Genomic DNA, 20,357 nt, shown 5'->3' on the forward strand with positions numbered 1-20,357 from the left:
GAAAATTCAGATATATTTCATTCTTCATCTCTTATAATCTTATTTCTTTATTTTTGTTTTTTTTTGGGGGGGGTAGTTTGATTTTTTTTCTGGTTTTGTTAGTTTGTTTTGGGGTTTTTTGGTTGTTTTTTAATATTAATGATGTTTGGAAAAATATGCAGATATGCTGCATCTGAACATCTGTAAGATGTTGCATGGAAACAACATCCTTATTTCCATTTTTCTGTGGATAGACTCAGTGAAATACTGTACATACAGTAAGCATGGTAAAAATATATTTTGCAAAACATAATAAAGTATAAATGTTAATGTATTCTATCATCTTTTGACTTTGGTGTGGCTTAGATATATGTAGTGTTATAGAGTGAGCTTAAAAGAGATTTAAATGCATTTTGTATAAGGATTTCCTCAACAAAGATGAGTCATCTTGTGAAGATATGTACTGTGTGTAATAGTTTCTGCATGGAAATCTAAAAAGAATTATAGAGAGAATTTCAGGAAAAGGTTTCCAAAAGTCAACTGCTCCATCCTTTGCTGCAACATAGCTTAAATTGTGCATCATTCTTTATATGTCTGCCAAAAAAGTTATTTAAAATCATTTCAAATGGATATTGCACAACCTTGCAAGATTTTTCTGGTCCAGTTTCCATATTCTACTGACACCCTCTTGATTCTCAGTTCCTTCATTGTAAGTTCACTGTTTATTGTCTTATTATCAGTAGGCATGAATCAACTGTTTTCATATTTTATTATCATATACTTACTTTCTCTTCACCAGTTTGAACATTAATTTTAGCCCTTCTTTGTATGTCTCTATAATTTCCTGCCCCCCCCTCTTATTATTTAATGTTTATTTGCATTGTCCCTTGTGTCATCCTTATCCTGTGTTGGTTTTTCATTGCTTTTGCATTTCATAGATCTCATGGGCATCTTCCAGCTTCCTACAAATAGCTTGTTTGATTATTTCTTCTGGTAGAGTTCATGACATTTTTCAAAGGATTCAAGGTAAGTTGATCTTTACTGCCACTCTTTTGCCTTTTAAAAGATAAATGCCAATTCTGCCTTCTAGTTTTCACCTTTACAGTTTGCTCTCATCCATCCTTAATGAGCTCTCACAGGCTTTGTGCTCATAGGCTGCATAATTATGAGCCACACAGCAAAAACTACTGTGGTGCAATACGAATAGATCAGTAGAAAAAACAGTTTGTAGCAAGGACCCAAAAGCTAGCGTATAGGTATGCATATTTATTTACTTTATGATTACTCTGGTGCCCTGGAAAAAAACATCTCTGTTATGCATGTTGCTCAAAGACAGCCAAAGGAAAGCTATTTTACAAACTCTTGCTTTCAGCTGCCCAGGCTTCCTGGTGTTGCTTCAGCAAATGCCAGAGCATATTCTCATCTGTTTAGTGGAGGTGACATGGGTCATCTCATGCCCTTTGCCATCAAAGCAAGTCTTATTTCAGTTGTTCACTTAAATGCAACGTATAGTACCTGTTGCTTCCTTAATTTGTGTTTGAGTATTGGCTAGAATGGAAGAGATGGTATCTTAAGTCTTGTGGTGGAGGCAAGTAGACACCCTGAAATTATGACTTTCAATGTCTCAGTTGTATGAGCAAGAGGCAGGATAAATGAGAGAGGATTTGCAGTTTTGCATTTGGACAGTTCAAAATCTTGGAGACAACTGATGGTAGATGCAGAACTTAGGGATACAAAGCAACACAGCTGAGACCCTTGACCATGAACTGGCCCTATGACTGCAATGTGTTGAATCTTCTGAGATTGAACAAGTTGATGGGAAGGGAGGGATGGAAAAGGGAAATCATCGTTAATAAAATTAAAAAAAAAAAAAGAAACAAAATGCAGGTAGGTGAGACAAGCAAATTAGAAAAGTGCTGAAGAGCTGCTGATACAGCAGCTGAAGCTAGAAGAAAATGTTAAACCCTAGGAGGTCTTGATAAAATATAAAGAAATACCTTTAGCTTGAGGGTATCTGTGTGAACTGGTTACTGACTTTGAGACCTTTAGCCTTTTAAGTGGTACAAGAAGCAGGACACAGGAGGTCTCTTTGATTTGAAAGCATTCTGTTGGTGCATGTGCACTTGGTGCTTACTGTGGGACTTGCTTGTGCTGCAGATCACACATTGATTCAGACCTTTCTGTTCCTTTTAGAGACTGTTGCTGCACTTTGAACAGATCTTCTGATTTAATTTCATCCAAAAGGAATCCCCTTCACATGCAGAAAAACTGCCCCACAGTGTGAGCCAACATGGAGTAAGTGGGGAAATGAGGGATTGCTGCACTCTACTGCTCTGAGCTATGTCACTGTTGTAGACATCTTTTAGCTAATATTTTATCATTTGCTGATTTTGTATACCTCAAGATGAAGTTCATTTCACTCAGTGGGCTTGAAAATACCTAGGTTATACTACTATTCATAAATGCATTCATCCTTTCCTTGCAGGATCTTAATCCTTTATCACCAGTGCACCAATTAAAACAGAAAACCAATTTATTTTGACCTTTTGACTAAAGAAGAAATTTAGAAAGCAGGAAAAACATGCTTCAGAAATGCCAATATTCTTCAGTATCTATCAGAAGACTTTCTTCTCCTTTGGGTAAATTAGTTTGTTTAAAGAATTACCACTTCACTCTAATTTCTTTTTCACCTTCAGCAAGTCTCCCAGGAAATTTTTACTAAGAGTCCTTTCACTGGATTTGCCTTCTTTAAAAAGCACTGCTTTTCCTTTGAATTATTTTCCTTCTAATCTAACTTTCAAGAATTTTGTCCTTTTGTGACCAGTCTCAACTACTTTACCACTTAATCTTCCCATTCACTCCTCATTCTCTGTTAATTGGAGCCAAATGGAAAGCAGTGCCTATCCACCCTTATTACTCCTCAAGAAAGCATTTCAGGAGCTTCCTCTTCATCCTGTCTCCTGTTGTATTCATAAAAGATGTTAGCCATTAATCTGTATTATCACTGAGGTCTGTGCTCTGGTTTACTCTTCACAGATACATACGTTATCTAGTTGATTCTTCTGGTCTTTGAGGGAAATCCAAAAGTGGTAATGTCGTTTGGGATTTGTTTTGTTTTTCTTCTTTAAGTTTGTATATGTCCTTTGCAGTCACTTAGCAGTTCTTTCTCTTTTTTGGTCTGAACATCAAAACAAATGGATTCATCCATCTTCCCTTTCTGTTCTTCCCCAACCAGATGTACTACATGAATTGGAATTCTTTAACCTCTTTCTCTCCTTAGATTGTTATATTACTACTATCATTACAAATTAGCTGTATGAGGTAATAATCAGGGGGCTGGTGAATTTCCTTCCTTAATCAGCTGCTTTGGAGGGTGTCCATTTCAACCTCCATGTCTGGCACTCCTGCATTCCTTTCCAGCTGGTCAATCACTTTTTCACTGGAATTCCTCATGCTTAATGTTACTGGTATCCTTTTGTATCATATGGGCTTCTCTGTGTCACCACTTTGTCTATAGGTCTTCTGCCAGTTTCCTAAATGGAATGTGCAGGGACACTTTCATTCCTGATTTCTGCTTTTGGAAGATACAGGTCTGTGTTCCCTGGTTTCAGCACAGAACCTGAACTGAAGAATTTCTCTCCACAGTTCCTTTGCAGGCACAACTGCAGGTAGCTGCTCTGTGTCCAGCCTGCACCCTCAGAGCTGTAGGCTGACAATGATCTCATGACAGAGGTGATTCTGATGCTGTGCTTTTAAGGGGGTGAATTGTGATTCTAAACTTCTTTCTCAAGTCCCCTCTCCAATCTGTCTCTAAAGTTTTCCTGTTATGAAAGTCAGCGAGCCATTGAATGTTGATTCACAAATGCTTATCTTTCATTGTGCTTCTGTGATCAGTTTAGACACACCGTAGGAAATTGATATCTGAGAACACACTATCATCCCTCAAAATGATGCAGTACATCTTTTTGTCATGTTTTCTTGTGAAATTATCCCCTTTACAAGGCTTCTCCCATTTGCCAACATAACTGATAACTTCTCAATGATTTTTGCCATGCTGAGCTATATGCAAAGAGATTAGGTAGGTCCTTTTTCCATTATGTTTTAACACTCCCTAAAAAACTGAAGGTTAGTATTTTTACTCCCTTTGCACTGCAGAGAAGGAACTGAAAGCTATCATTTAGCAGATGAGTGTTCTGTTGGGCAGGCTGTTAGATAAAAGAGGAGCTATTTTTAAGCAACTTTGTGGCATTTCTTACACTTCCATTTTCTTTGCCCTGATAGCACAAGATGGATCTCTGCAGCAAACTACTTTGCTCTTTGTCCCATTTATTTTATTGAGTGTATCAATGGAGCAAGGTTTTGTTTAGTGAAAGATGTGTAGAAGTTCTTTTGGAAAACATGCAGTGCTTGCACTGTAATACTAAGTAACTGTCTAAACTCAGATAATATTAAGGCTTCAGTGTTATACAGTCACACTTCTTGAATCATAAAATTGTTTGATACAACACTTTTTCCTCACGTGCAAATAAACATTTTTCATTTTGACAGTAATAGCTTCCTTAAACTGAGCTGCTTTGAAAATTGTTTTCTTTAATGCTATTTAATGATACAGTGTGATCAAGGAAGCAGTGTAATAGGTCCTACTTAATGTTATTTGTTTTGTTGCAAGAAAAGAAAAAGTGCCACCCTGGACTGGCACTTTGCTAAATACAAGTGCCAGTCCAGGGTGCTACAGAAGTCTTTATAAACAATACAGAGCCATAGTATAGCAATTTAGAAGGTACACATGCCTTAATACAAGAAAGTAAAAATTAAAAATTTCTTTGGATGCTGAAATCTAAATCAATAAATATTTTAAATCTAGGACTCAGATCTGCAGGTAAGAGTCCAAGCTTGTGAACCTTGTCTTAAAATGTTTCTGTCTTTTGTGATGGAGCAGGATGGATTTTAATATTTTAGAAGTGGTTTGGGACAAAGTATCTTGTTATTAATGATTTTGAAGGCAGATTCATTTTTTTCCAATAAGTTTTTTATTACTTGTATGAACTGGAAAAGAGCAACCAATTGAGCAATGTGGCGCTAGTAACATAGCAATGGACTAGTCATCACAAACTAAGGGGGTTAAAAAAAGTCGTCCCTTACATAGACAGGGTACGTACTCTAATAAGTACATAAAAGACAAGCTACTGTCTAGCCAGTTTGTGGAATCCAATATCTAAATTCATTTGTTCTGATGACAAAATCTGATTTGTAGCATACCATCAATCAGAATCAGAATAATATTGCAGAAATACCGGACATGCTGAAATCAACAAGTGAGATAATTTTGCTCTGCTTAGCCATGGTAAGTGTTCACAAGCTGTGCTTGTTCTGTTTTTTTAATTCTACTTAGAGAGATGGGCGATAAAGGCAGACTAGGAGCAATGTGAAGCATTACAATGTAAAATAGCATACAGAGAAAATGATCTGTGATTATTTAGTCTAAGCAAAAATATATCTGAAGGGCAAACTAATGTAATTGCATTATAGCACTGGAGTTTCAGGCTATCTATGGAGACAATTCTTTTAAAGATAGTAGAGGCAATATAGTACCTTGCTTAAAGGAGATATAGAATCTGCCTTTAAGGGAAAGAAAGAAAGAAAAGCAAACCATTATGTCTGTAGTAGCTAAGGTAAACTTAGCAATATTGTAAGAAAATAATATTCTTTACAGAACCTCTCCGTTATGTCCACAGTTCAATTTAAGACATGCTTTATCATTTTTCAATAGGTATAAATGCTGCCAGAATAGTTACAAATGCCTGTTTAGCACTTGTTTTTTCTGCTGCCTCACTTAGAGATTAGTGCCAGAAGAGCTGAATTTTTGGTTGTGTCAGGGCAAAGTGCAAACATGAAAAGCACAAAACACATAATTGCATTATCACAAGGTATTTCGTGCATGTGACTGACACCCAAATAATATTTTTACTTCTCAAAATCTACTGCATTAGTTCAGTGTTTTTTCACTGGAATACACAATAAGGCTAAGTGCTAAATCTTATTTGTAGAAATTCCTAGAAAAATGTCAGAACCTCTTCTCTATTTTAACTGTCATATGTGTACACAGCAAACCAGTGTGTCCGTTTTTTTTTGTCTTATAGGTAAATATTTTTACAGGTTTATCAATGTTGACTGCTTCTGTATAGAGCATATTTGTTTATTGTCTTCTTATATCAGTTTTTTTTTTCTTTCTGAAGTCAGGCAATCACTTTGTTGAAAAATAAAATAATAATGTATGATAAAATTTTCATCATGACTGAATTATCTTCAAGATTCTGTGCTGAAATTACAACCAGGACTCAAACACAGGGAAGTGGATTAAATAAACTGCAATTTACGTGGACAAAATAAACACACCCACACTCAATACTGCTGGCTCCTGCACAGCTTGTTTTCACCAGGGCCCCGAGGTCCTTTTCCACAGAGCTGCTTTCCAGCAGGTCAATCCCCAGCCTGTGCTGGTGCACGGGGTTACTCCTCCCAGGTGCAGGACCCTGCACTTGCCTTGCCTGAATTTCCTCTCTGCCCATCTCTCCAGCCTGCTGAGGCCCTTCTGGGGTATTGGCTGCTCCTCCCAGCTTGGTGTCATCAGCAAACTTGCTGAGGACATCTCTGCCCCTTCATCCAAGTCAATCCACCTCACTGTCCACTCAACCAGTCCACACTTCCTGAGTTTGCCCACAAGGATATTGTGAGAGACCAGTGTGAAATGCCTTGCTGAAGTCAAGCAGGCAATATACACTGCTGTCCCCTCATCCCTCCAGGTAGTTTTTTCTTTGTAGAAGACATCAAACAATGATTTACCCTTAGTGAATCTATGCTTCTGATCTCCTTCTTGTCACCAACATGGATGGAGATGGTCTCCAGAATGAGACGCTCCATCACCTTTCCAGGGGTTGAACTCAGGCTGAGTAGCCAGTAGTTCTTTAGGTCCTTTTTCTTGCTTTGTTTAAAGACTGGGGTGACATTTGCGTTCTTTCAGTTCTTAGGTGCCTCTCCTGGTGGCCACAACCTTTCAAAGACAATAGTGAGCCGCCTCACAATGATGATATTAAAGGACACATCTATGTTTGAATGAAAAATATCATAACTTCCCTTATGATGGAATAAAATCAAAATTTTAAACATGAAATAGGAGTTTCATCTTCTTGTCATGATAGGTATATATTTTATATTAATATAGGCAGTTTATAATTTAATAATCAGATCATACTCCACACTTTCAAAAACCATTCTAAAGTAACATGTTTTCAAGGAATTTTAATTCCAGTTAGTTTGGATAGCAGGCTGACTTTTCTTTCTTTTTAATGGTTTTTCATGTTATTTTTTTTTCCTTAGTTTGTTTCTATTTAAACATTGCTGCACTGTGCTACAGTAATTTCTTCCCTAGCTTTACCTGATATCTACATAGTGTCAGCATTGTAGATGTTATCTATCAATGTCAGCAGATGGATGAAGGCAGGTGTTTTCATCAATCCATATTTTTGCCATTCCAGTGAATAGCTTGCCTTTATTTTGCCTTTATTTTTGGCTGCTGAAGTTCAGTTATCTTTCCTAGTAATCCAGGAAAATACTCTGGTTTTGTTGCTTATATCATTACCTGTTTTGTTTATGCAAGACTTTTGCTGCCTTCAGTTTTTCCTTCAGTTGTACACCCATAATCATGTCCAAGCACCATTTTTCTCTAACTGGCATTATTTTCCAGCTCTGTTTATTAAATCCAGGGTTTTGCATGTGTGAATACAATACAAATAATTTCCTTTGTCATCTTCCTTCCAATCTTTTGTGTGCATCTTCCATTTTATCAACAACATAGCTGCTAATATAGTTCATCTTCCTTATCATCCCCATTACTGTCCCTTTACATTACCTGCTTTTTTGTGCCATCCTATCAAGTCCAGCATTCTTTTTCCTATGCACTATAAATCACTGCTGCTACATTGGTTTGGTCACCTTTTTTTCTGATATCATAACCTCTTTTTTTTTTTTTTTTTTTTTTTAGCATGGCATGTTTGTATATTTAGATGTTTAATCTTTGCTTTTTCATACCTGTTCAGCCACATGATCCAAATTCCATTTCATGTGTGGCTTGTGCTATGATGCCTACAAGGCAACAGACATTGAATGCTTATTAATTTATAGGGCACCTAATGTAGGCACTTTGTTGAAACCCTACTTTTCTATTATTATAATTTTCCCCTCCCTGTTTTGTGTACTGATTCCTTCTTCAGAATGTGAACTTTTGGAGACAGAGTTTGGGCTTAAATATATACTCAGAAAACACGAAGAATATCACATTTAGAATCAGAACTTTTGAAAACCTTGAATATTATTGACAAGAATGGATTTCCTGACCCACCAACTGCTTGGTTGTTCCTGCTGTAAAGTACTGAAACATGTATTTGGTTTGTGTATGTTGTTATTATGAAGCCAGAAAAAATACTGTGCAAACTTGAAATATAAAATACTATTTATTAATGTTCTAGTCCATTCAGTTGGTTATTGTTGGTCAATAACCAACACTTCAGTTCACTTTCCACTGTGCTACTGCATGTAAGTTCATGATCCTAAGGAAAAAGCCTGCATTTTAGTTAGCAGAATTCTTTACTGCCTTCTCACTGCCCACTTCATCAGATGCATGACAAATTACTGGAGGATATATCAGACTGCTGTTCTCACCCCATGTGATGAGAGTTTTCCTTCCTGACTTGGAACATCATGCCTTTCAACTTTTCTCCAGACCAAGGAATTTTGAATTCTTACACGGGAATTGCAGATAGGAACATCATGCCTTTCAACTTCTCTTCTCCAGACCAAGGAATTTTGAATTCTTACATGGGAATTGCAGATATTTTGTCCACTTTAATGTCTTTCATATAACAATGTTATTGATAGATTTGCAGAATTTTCTAACATTAAAGGTCTTGATTTCATGCAAGGAGGTGTTATTTCATCTGGATGGAGTGAGTTTATAAGATTTAGTTACTGACTTCCAAAATGTTATTTCTAATTGAAATATTCCACAGCTTGGCTTCAAAACTGCCCTTTTAGTAGCTTAAAGATCTTCTAAGCCAGCCTAGTGAATCCTGTTCTAGGTCTTCAGTTGTCATCTGTGTCACAGAGGACTGCCTCTATTGTGTAGAAGGCTAAGCTTGTTCTTTCACACTTCTGGTTTATCAGCAATTTGTGTAGAATTCCTTATCCTCTTCTTTTTTCTTAGAATGTCTCAGTGCTGAAACAAATAAAAGTAAAAAAGAAAAAAGAAGGAAAAACAAGAGAGAGAGAACAATAAAAGAAAGAAAGCACACCACAACATATTTCATCAGATAGCAATGTGTGTAGTCCAGGACTAGTTGTAGTAGTTTAGATTGTAGACAGACTACTGCAGATTGTAGTTTTAGCCAATTTCCTGACTTGTTGGGAAGTATTCATAGTTCTTGAGAAGTATTCATAGCATATACTTTATATTTGTAGTTATCATAAAACATGCTGCTGTAATAGTTTATTGGGCAGAAATTATACAGGCGGTATAAGTAATACACCCTTGTAGAATTCAATGCACATTGTGAAGAAATAACTTAATCTTTTAAAAGATCATCCTGCCTGTTTAAAGACAGTGTGAATTAATCTCTGGTTTTCTTATATACCATTTACAGAGTCATCAAAGAACATAAATCTCTGCCTGTTTATAAGCAGGTCAAAGCTTGAAAAAGCTCTGAATGACAGTATTGTTGTTTGCCTCCCAGAATATTTTTCTGGAGAGTACTTTTACATTCTGATTCAGATTTATACTCTCATTGTCACAGATTTATAGTGAGCATAGTTTAGGACTTCATTTACTTTAATGTGGTGTTCAAAGTCAGTAAAACTCTTCCTTAGGTTGCTGCAGTTTTAAGACAAACAATAGCATAAACTAAATGTTTGGTTTTCATATTTTAATAGCTTCTTATTTGAATTTCTGGTTTTAATAACTGAAATGTGATCTACTCTAAGAATAACATAAAATATTGATAGTGATGTTTGATTTTTTTCTTTTTTTACAATCTCTATAAGACATGTTTATGGATGTAAAGGGGTTGTTTTTCTTTGTGTCTGAGGGAAAAGAACAATATAAGTGAGGCAGGGTCACTGTTAGTTTGTTTTATATTCTTAAATGAGAAACATGGAAAATTGTACATGGTATAACATACAGAATAATGATAAATATTAAATAATAATAAAGAGGACAAAGCGATATGAAGACAATCACTCAGAACATAGCACAGACTGATGCCCACTCTGTCTTCAAGCAGTGGCCACTTTGAAAGACAATCCTTGTTTTCTCCAGCCCTCCATGCCTCCAGCCCCCTTCTTCCTCTACCACCACTTTTTCTCGCTGAGCATGGTGTTACAGGTATGGAATATGCTTTTGGCCACTTGGGGTCAGTTGGCTTAGCTGCGTTCCCTCTTGACTCCTTGGCCATCCCCACTCTACTTATTGGGGACAGAGAAGGGGGGAAAACATGAGAAAGTCTTGACACTCTGGAAGCACAGATCAGGATTAGCCAAAGCACTGGTGTGCTATGAGCAGTGTTTTAGCCAAAACTGCACACTATTATACCAGCTGCTATGATGAAAGAAAACTTCCATTTCAGTCAGTCCTGGTACCGAACTTGACACTTGTTTTAAGTACTGGCATAGTTCATTCAAGTCTATTTTTGCACTTGAATAAAATCAAATCACAACAAAAGGATAATCTGAGTTTTATTTGCCTGGAAAACCTAAACTTTATGGAGTTTATTTGGGAAATAAGCAGAAGGACCTTCCTCTGATTAATCTTTTTAATATTAATAACTTTTTAACCAAGTTGTGTTAGTTCTGAAAACCCTTGAATTTTTCTCTTTAACAGCATAATTTTAACCCAATGAAACAAGAAACTCCTCTTATTCTAACCCCTGTTTAAACTTGATGGAGGAGTTATTGATGAAAAAAACATACTGGGAAGTAATTCTTTCAGTGGGGTCATCTTCATTAAGCATACTGTAGTATACTTATAGTCATACACATCTGACTATTTTCTGTATTTTACAATTCAGACTTATTTCATGTCAGTCATTGCACATTTCAGGAATTGTCTGGAAGATTATCGTGCTTATCAAGGAATTCAGGTTGCAGTCACCCTGTTCCAGTTTAATAACACCTTTTGTAACTTAGGTTGTAGAATGTAATGTCAGTCTTTTTGTGTTGAATCGTAATTTTACTGAAGCTAGAGCGCTTCTGTCTGTGCAGTCTGTCTGCATTCAGTTTGTTGGATTCTGCTGAAGGACTAAAGAATGAGTACCTAGAAAGGTTACTTAGAAAAATGAAAGCCCTTATGGACACAGTAGGCTCTATCAATACTTTGTTTCTGAGACCCTGACAGTTTAATCCTGCTGTACGATTTAACTTCCCACTGCTGAAAATAAACAGAGAAAATATTATAAGTATCAAAAAATAGTGAACAAATGGATTTTGTGCTTTAAGTCTGTCAGTAACATAAGAACAGTACCACCATATAGTAAGTGAAAGTATTTTGAAAATTGATTAATAGTTGTGAGGAACTATATTACTTCAGTAATGAACACTTACGTGAACATAAGTCTAGAAGAATACTGACAGTACTGTCTTCCCAGCAGAGTTTTAACAGAATACAGAAATGAGGAGCAAAGACAATAATGACGTGAAAGTAAAATAATGAGTAGCTGCTTACTGAGGTTTGTGCCAACCCTGTGTGGATTAAGCTGAGATTCAGGAAGGTAAATATCACATACAAAAATATAATTTTATCCTAAACATACTTGCAAGATAAGAGCAGATGGAAGCTTCTTTGGCAACTTTAATTTGAGCATTTCTAGTTTTCTGAAAGCTTCACTTTACATTTTTGTGTATTTTGTGTTTATTTTTTACTTCCTCCTTTTCCCTCCTTCCTTATTTTTCTTGTAAATATATTTCATGTGTGTCAGTTAGAAACATTTCACGGAAACAGGTAAAATGAAATATTGAATTTGCCTTTTCAGTTAGAAAACATGTTTATACCCAAATGAATAAATCAAAAAAATACCTAATTTTTGTTGAATATTTATTCACTGACAAAAGCTACAGCATGCTTGTTGTATTTCCCAGGTTATCCTTTAGTATTAAAATTTTATATTCTCTTACTATAGGATTGATCAAATTGAGATTCAATTTTTGTTAAGGCAGATTGTACGTTCCATAATGAATTTCTTTATTTCCTTTTCAAAGACAGGTATCACTGTTTCATTTTGCACTTTTTGTTAATAAGCCCAGAAATACCTGTAGTTTTCCATGTGAAAATATTTGTATAAACATTACTTGACTTAAGATAAATACTTTAACATAGATCATCATTTTCTTAAGAAGCATTATTTGACAATTCAGCTACAGCAGTCGAGGACTTACCCAGCTGTTTACCCAGTAGGCAGAGGTTACTTGCCACATACTTCAGCCAGCAGAGCAAAGGGGCAAGATCTCATTGTTCCAGTACACTAGAGTCACCAATGGCTTTGAAATATGTAATTTGCAATTAGATTAAATGTGCTTATTTTGCACTTAAGTGGATCAAGTTAAATTCCACTGGCTGTACAGTGAAGAATTAATTTTCTATCAGGAATATAGTGACAAGATTCTCAGGATAAAAATCTTGACTTTCTATTGCTGTGCAAAATAATTTTGTCTCTTGATTTTAAAGCATGTTTCATTGTTTTTGGGTTTTTTTTTCCTGTAAGAGTGCAGCTGAAGCCTCATTATGCCACTTTTCTATGCTTATATTTTATTGAACATTGAATTTTGTGGTTTGTTTGTTTCATCCAGACTTACAGTGGCGCCTTTCCTATTTCTGGTCCGATAAATAAGCACAAAAAATCAAAATTAATATTTTCGAAGTTATCAGCAACATGCTCTTAGTAGTGATGAGAAACCACTAAAAATTGTTTTCTTTCTTCCTACGTGATATTTTTCTATGTATTTTAATCATCGGGAAAAGCAAAAACACTGGATTCAAGCTATAAATTGCTTTAAATGTAAAAAAAATGTTACATATATAGAGAGAAAATTAAATACTTTTTTATTGAGCAGTTGTAAAATTACATTCAGCAATTGCAATATTTTCACCCTATACAGGGAATAATGATGATCCACAGTTATACCCTGGCATTAGGTTCATCCAAGAAATAAAGTATTCAGGTCACCATCAGGTTGCACAGTTAAATACTTCAGCCCTAGGTGAAGCTAAATGTGCCCATCTACCTCCTACCTAAGATCATGAGAAGAGCTGGGGACAGCATTCATTATTTTTAGGGGTTAAGCCAACTACTGTCTTCTTTTTAGGTTGTTCTGGATAAGGTTATTTCCTAAAGTGAATATATATATATATTATTGATTGTAGGATGGAATGGGAAATTTGAGAGTCACTAAAAAAGGAATACGACTTGAAGGAATATCTGAATTTCTGCTTCCATTATATGTGAAAGAAATCCATTCCCGAAAGGTAGGTATTTTTCATCTTTATTTCTTAATTTGCAGCTAATATAAATTGATATCTTCAGTCTCAAACTACAAAGTTTAATTCTTACACCTCCTAGATTAGCAATCAGTAGAGGTTTGCTTTGAGAATATCTTAACAGTGAAAGCTTCCTTCATGTCAGTTTTTTTTCCTCTGAAACCTTGCTTACTTCTTAAAAGAAATGTTTTATCCTAAAGAAAGGAGATTCAAAGCATGTATATTTTATACTTCAAATGACCTCAGCACAGGGAATGGAACATTTGACTCTCATTTGATGTAAAGTCCAGAAAAGCAAGAGTGGTGATAAGTTCAAAATGCAGTGAAATAAGGAATGGTTTTATTCTTTTTATCACTAGCTATCATGATTGCTTTTTCTTTTTCATTTTTTTTTAATTTTAATTTTTTTGGGGTTTATTTTGCTCATTAGGTAGAGGAAATCCTGCTATACTGTGTAATGTCTCTAGGATTTAATTTTTCAAAGCAAAGCCTTTAAAATGTTGTTTAAATGAAATTATCATATAGCATCATGTTATTACAGAGAAAAAAAGAAAAGTAAGAAATTTTGTGCTATGAAATTCAGTGTAGGTCTTTTTAACACTTTTGTTTTTATTCAGTTATGCTGTTTATATTAACATTGTCAATGAATTAAAAAAGTATTGAAATGCTGGAAAAATCATCTTTTTACCATGAGAGTGATTATTTATGATCTGAGTAAAATGTTATGTTGGCTTTCAGTCCATCATGAGGAAAGAATTTTAGTGTGCATACTGTAACATTTGATAGGAAACACAAGTATCTTGACCCTAAATTTGTGGGAAATTTTGTCTGTTGAAATCTGTCTTCTATGTATATAAGAAAAATCTTGAGTACCTTCATAAATGAGATGTCAGTTTCCCATTTGTCTTAATTAGTTTGCTCTTATGTTAATAAATCCTTGAGGTAGTATCTTCATCTTGTTCTGTAAAGCTAAGATCTTCCAGTTCTTGATAGAGTAGCAGTATTGTTCTAAGTAATGAAAACTTTTATAGTATTTAAGTAACTTTGCAGGGAGCATACTTTTCATTCAAGGCTGCAGAACATTACTCATGATGTTTGCATTTTTCCCATTTCTTTTTTGTGAGTGGTTATTGTTCCAAGTCCTGTTACTGTACATGAGAGTAATGATTGGGAATATTTTCTTGCCCAGTGCTTCATACTGCAGAACATTGCTTCTGTTAAAGAGAAGATGAAAACTTTTGTTCCAAGCGATAGTAATGAGACTTGAGGAGGGTCCTAATTTCATTTAGCTGCTAACAAATCTCAGAAAAAAATGCACACATATGCATTTTATGCATATTTAATGCATAATTATTGTAAAGGAGAGGATGCAGAATCTACCAGATGCCTAACATACGGTGCCACTAGTCCTGTGAGGCTCATGAAAAAAACAACATTTGTCAGTAAATATTCTCAAGCCATCAGAAAATAGAGTTGATTATTAACTGGAAAAAATAATTCAAGTATAATATTTTTAGAGTTCCAGTTCTACGTATCTGTATTAACTTTAAGGCACTTGTCACCTAGATAAAAAAGTGGTACACTTTGTGGCTTTATTCTCATCTTACAGAACTTTTGAACTAGATTCACTTTCCAGTCTTATGCCAACTTGCTCAGTAGTTGTGCTAAAGTTCAGTAACTTCTGTATGCAAGTTGGAATGCCACAAGGGAATGATGAGGGAAACCTCTGGAGCTGTATCCAGCTTAGCAGTAGGGTTTTGTTGTGTCTCTGTAGAGTATTTCTGCAGCTGTATGGCATCTGCATGTGGCATGAGCTGTTTTGGTACTTAGAAAAGTGGCCATAGTGTTGTTGAAATCTAAAAGTAAGCTAGGTTTACTGAGGTCTCATCCCAGTCAGTAGTGACCTATTCAATACTGACAGCAGATTCTGAGCAACCATCCTGCTCACTCACCAGCTACTAGTGTTTACTTTGGGTAATACAGACAGAAATGCTTTTGTCTGCCTTTTCCATTTAAGTAATAAAGATTTAAGTTTGATATACGCTGGAGTTAAAATATTCTGTGAAATCAACAAGTCATTCCTTATCTCTAGAAAGAGACTTAGTTTTTTAAGCCCACATTCACTCCCCAATAAAAGAACATATCCATTAAAGTGACATTGTTTGATTAACTCCTTGATTACTTACTCAGTAGTTACTTTGCAGGACTGGTATATTTCCTCTGCACTGCAGAACATGGTTTGTGGAATGGGCTCTGAGGGAGCTCCACGGAGGCTCTCAGGAGGTCAGGTCTTCACTGCTCTCCCACTGCAGCTCAGGGCAGAGTGAGCTGGGAAGGCCAGTGTTACTAGCAGTGAGGTGCAGCAGTGGCTGTGCTGTGCTGTGCCTAGGAGGCATTACTGGAATTCTTGCACCTTTGCTGGTGTTATCTTTTGGTAAGCTCGATCTGAAAGTGATAAAAATGTTCACTGAGAGGGCAGCATTCACCTCTGCATTACTGCTGCTAAGAGTGCCCAGCAGTCTCTTGAGTAGATAGGCAGAGCTGAGCTCTCTGCTGCTGCAATTTAAGTGTGAGAATGGCTAGATTTGCTAGTGTAAAGCTCACAGATGCTTACTGATGACCACTTGCCTGCTGCATACCTGGATGCCCAAATAAGATCATTTATACAGTGTTAAATGCAAACCTTAAACTACCTTTATCAAGATAATGGTATTGAACATTGTGTGTAGGTTGATCTTGTGATTGCTTTTATCTTGTGATTGCTTCATTGAAACCCTGAATATTCAAAGTAAGTGCTAAAATACTTAGATTTAAGTCAGTTGGAAAACAAATGTATGTGAATTCTTAAAAACAAAAGAAAACTTCTAGTAATATTTACTTCTGACAGTATAAAATTTTCTTTCCAAACGTAGTAGTGAAAAAGCCAGGTCTTGACTAAAATAAATAGTTTCTTTTGTGTAGAAGTTGTGTAAATGAGAAGGCTACTCAGAGTGTGCTGTTTCCCTAGCCCTACTCCTCTTGCTTTGCCCTTTTTACCATACACAGTCAGTGGTGTCTGCAGAACTATGGGTTCCTACCCCCAATTCTATGTTTACACAAAGAAACTTCTGTATTTTCATCAAATGGCTTCTCTGCATGTCAGAATTTAAAGGATGTGTCAGACCCTGAGCAGATATGGGCTCATTTGACCCTGAATTGATATCTTCATATCCCCCAAACCAGGGCATGTGTAGTCTGTGTAATGAATCTTACAGAGAATTACATTTTGGCTATGAATGGTCTAGCTGTATGCTTTTGATCAAACTGCTAGCCTGAAACCAGTAAGTTTCATCCAGACCATGTTATATTTCTCATGTTTATATAATTTGCATTGTTATGATGCAAACTTTATTCTTTGTGTATCTTTAATGAGATGTATGAAATCAAATAACACATAATTCAACATCCTGAATTATTTCAGTTCTTCTGAATTAAATGTTTTTATTATCATGCTACTCCATCCGTACCACTGCACTTAGAATGGAAACAATCAAGGTGCAGTCTTATTAGCTTGTCACATAACAATAAAAGTAGTTTGTGGTGTTTTTCTTGAGAATGTATTCCTGGGTTTATTAATCTTTTTGATTTACACATACAGTTCTTAAGAGCCAAAAAAAAAAAAAAATCCAGTTTTCTCTTTGTTAAATTATTTCCATTACATAAAAAAGAAACCCATTGTCCCTTAAAGTAGAGGGGGTTACTTTGTGGGTTTTTTTCACAATTAATAAGGTTAAAAATGTATTCTCTGAAAGTAGTGTGTGTTTTCCCGATATAGCCTTAGAGAGCACAGAATTTAATAATTGAGTTAAAAGTCTTGAGGAAAATGTCAAGAAAACAAGAAATAGTGAATGTATATGAACTTACTGAACATGAGAAACTATGAAAACTTTGTGTTTATCTTGTGTTTTAAAATATGTGATTCTATATGAATTAAGAAATTGCAGGTGGGGTTCAAAGTAGGATTTCTTTCAGGTATTTTTTCCTCCAGATTTTTACTCAAGAGACAGACTGTCTTTGTATGTATTTAGAGAGCTTTATCTTATATTGTTTTATTTCCAAACCTGGATCAATCTTGACAAAAGCAAATCTAGAATATATTTCTTTCATCAGTGTTTCTCTGAATGTATATAATCATCAAAATAGAATTGGCTTTTCTTAATTTCGGCCAAATCACTGCATATATTTAGGTTTATGTTTGGGCCTTAGGTGCCTTTGTGACAACCTCAAATTCTTTTTCTGAGACAATATCTTTATTGAGCTTCTTTCTCTAATGGAGTTATAAGGATGCAGCATAGATCACATCAAATACCTTAATGAAGTTGAGGAAGAACATACACTCTTTTTGTGCCTTGAGATAGGCTTTTTGCAAGATCACAAGTTGGTGCTCCTTGCCTTTACTAATCCCATGCTTATTTTGCCCCAACTGACTTTTTTCATATCTATGTTGTAATAATTTTTAGGGGCCTCTCCCACATAATCTTGCTAGCAACTGATGTGAGACTGACTGGGCTGTAATTTCTAAAGTCTTCTTCCTTGCAAGATGCTCATACTCTCTTGTATGAGAGTATGGCAGCCTGGCAGGATGGGGATTTTGTTGATTTTGGGGTTGGGTAGGAGGAGCATATTCCCCCACATTCCACTCAGACATGTTCTCCCAAAATTTCAAGGCCGTAATTGCTATATCTACCCTCTTTTCTGCTCTGTGAGATACCCTTCTGCCATCAGTCAAAATCAGTTCAAGAATCATGCAGTCCTACCACTGCTGAGGTATTTATGTATCAGAGAAACTCCATTAAGGAGCTATCATTGCACATTTTTTTTGTAATATTAAAAAAAAATCATAAATATACTCAAAGAATCTGCCTCTGTTATTGCACAGGATGCAATGCAACACTTGTTTCTGTAGCTGCATGTCACAATCCACTCAGCTAAAACTTGAAATGCTTCCCAGTTAATTTTTCTGATACCTGCTCTTCAAGCCTTGCCCTTTGGAATCACTCACCTGTCACTAAAGATAAAGTCACTATTATGGCATTGTCCTGGTTTTGAGAACTAGGACAGTCATAAAGGACTCCTTAAGTTATTTTGACTCTCAACACCATGTCATTCCAATAGCGTCACTTTTATCGATAGGAAAACGATATAAGCTTTGCCAAAGGACAAGTCACTCCTATGTTTGTTGGTGGTCTCTGGAGGGACTACCACTCTGAAACTGAGTTGGCTGTGCTCACTCTTTGCTGACAGCTGATAAGAACTTCCATGATTCATGATTTTGTTCTTGATTTGCTATACTTCAGTGGAATCTGTCTGGGGATCATTCAGTTGAACAACTTTATCTTTTGAACTTTGCTTTTTCATGTCAGCCTATACTCCTGCTTTTATTGGTGAGCCTTGTTGCTCAGTCAAGGAGGATCTCTGCTTTTTACACTGAAACATCTGAGTTAATATTACCCAAGACTTTTTCTTTGGTTGATTATGGTTCATGAATCAAGTCAGGAGAGGCCTATATCCACCCAATTTTATACCAGCCTGAGGAACTGAATTTGATTTGGGAGCCCTTCTTCTGATGGATGTGGGAAAGTTATTGAAGTTGGAAGTGTTTTTCTGGGTGTTGGTGGTTGTTTTAGTCTCAGGTGCATTTTCAGTTTTCCAGGTGCTTCCTTCATGTAATACATCTGTGTACTGCTGGGGAAAATTTCAGTGAAACTATGTGACATCTCAGTCTGATGTTCATAATGTTATGCTTCTAATTCTCATGTAAAGTATATTTAGATTGAGCTGTTTTAACTGTATGGGCATCTTATGCTGAGGAATGAACTTTTATTTCCTGAACAACTTTAAAATAGTTTAGTTGCAGTTTACACAAGCTAAGCAATTAAAGAAATACTACATGTTTAAAAAAAATTAATATTTCCATAGAAAATCTGTTCCAACAGAATAAAGTAAAACCAGATTACTTGCAAGTGACTTGAAAAGAGGAAAAATCTCCGTCTGTCTTTATCTCTCTGTGTATGAGTTTGCTTATATTTCTTTTTGGAGGACATTTATCATTTGCATGACATTTTATAATCTTGAGGAGCACCTTAGTTTTGCTTCTCTGTATAAACCTTAGGACTATGGATGCACAGGTGAAACTAAGAGGCAGAAATGTGAGTCATTGTGGCAGAAAAATATCCACAGAAGACATTTACTCAAATGAAATATATTAACATTGTTTTATGTCCCAAAAGTATGGATAGTTTTTTAGCCCTGATTTGAGGGTGGCTGTCATAGTTTTAAATGTATTTTTTCCAAGTGTAATATCCTCACTCTTAGGCCTTTGGTAGAAAAAAGACATATATTCACAAAAACCATTGTGAGTAGGTGTGTCTTAAGTTAGAAGGAGATACTTCACATCCAAAGACTCAGTGCATTAAAAGCTATGAATGTTAATGTAATAAAATTATAAGTCTAATGATGTTGGAAGTTGTCAGAATGGATTTCTCAACAGAAAATGATTCCTGCCCAAGCTGTCTTCTACAACAAGGTGCCATGCTTGGTGGATTAGGACAATTATTATTTTTAATCTTGCCTTTAGTATCCCATCACATATTCTTGATTGATGATGTACAGTCTAAAAGAGCAGTGAGGTGACCTGAAAAATGGCTTAACTGCTGGGTTCCAAGGGCTGTGACCAGTGGAGGCCAGTGGGTCAGTACTGAGGACAGTGTTGTTTAAATTCTTCATTAATAACCTGGACAATCACTGTGCAATCTCGACAAGA

At 35.8% G+C, this 20,357-nt stretch overlaps 1 protein-coding gene across 1 annotated transcript in view; it reads left to right on the forward strand.

Moving 5' to 3' along the window:
* The window catches only part of SGCZ (sarcoglycan zeta), a 358,683-nt gene that overhangs the window by 241,535 nt on the left and 96,791 nt on the right, over positions 1 to 20,357 (forward strand). Inside the window, exon 4 of the mRNA XM_039698932.1 lies at positions 13,442 to 13,543. Coding sequence (XP_039554866.1) covers positions 13,442 to 13,543 — 102 coding nt within the window. The remainder of the gene's footprint in view (positions 1 to 13,441; positions 13,544 to 20,357) is intronic.

This window comes from Passer montanus, unplaced genomic scaffold, assembly GCF_014805655.1.
Source record: "Passer montanus isolate IOZ18808 unplaced genomic scaffold, ASM1480565v1 scaffold13, whole genome shotgun sequence".
NCBI lineage: Eukaryota > Metazoa > Chordata > Aves > Passeriformes > Passeridae > Passer > Passer montanus.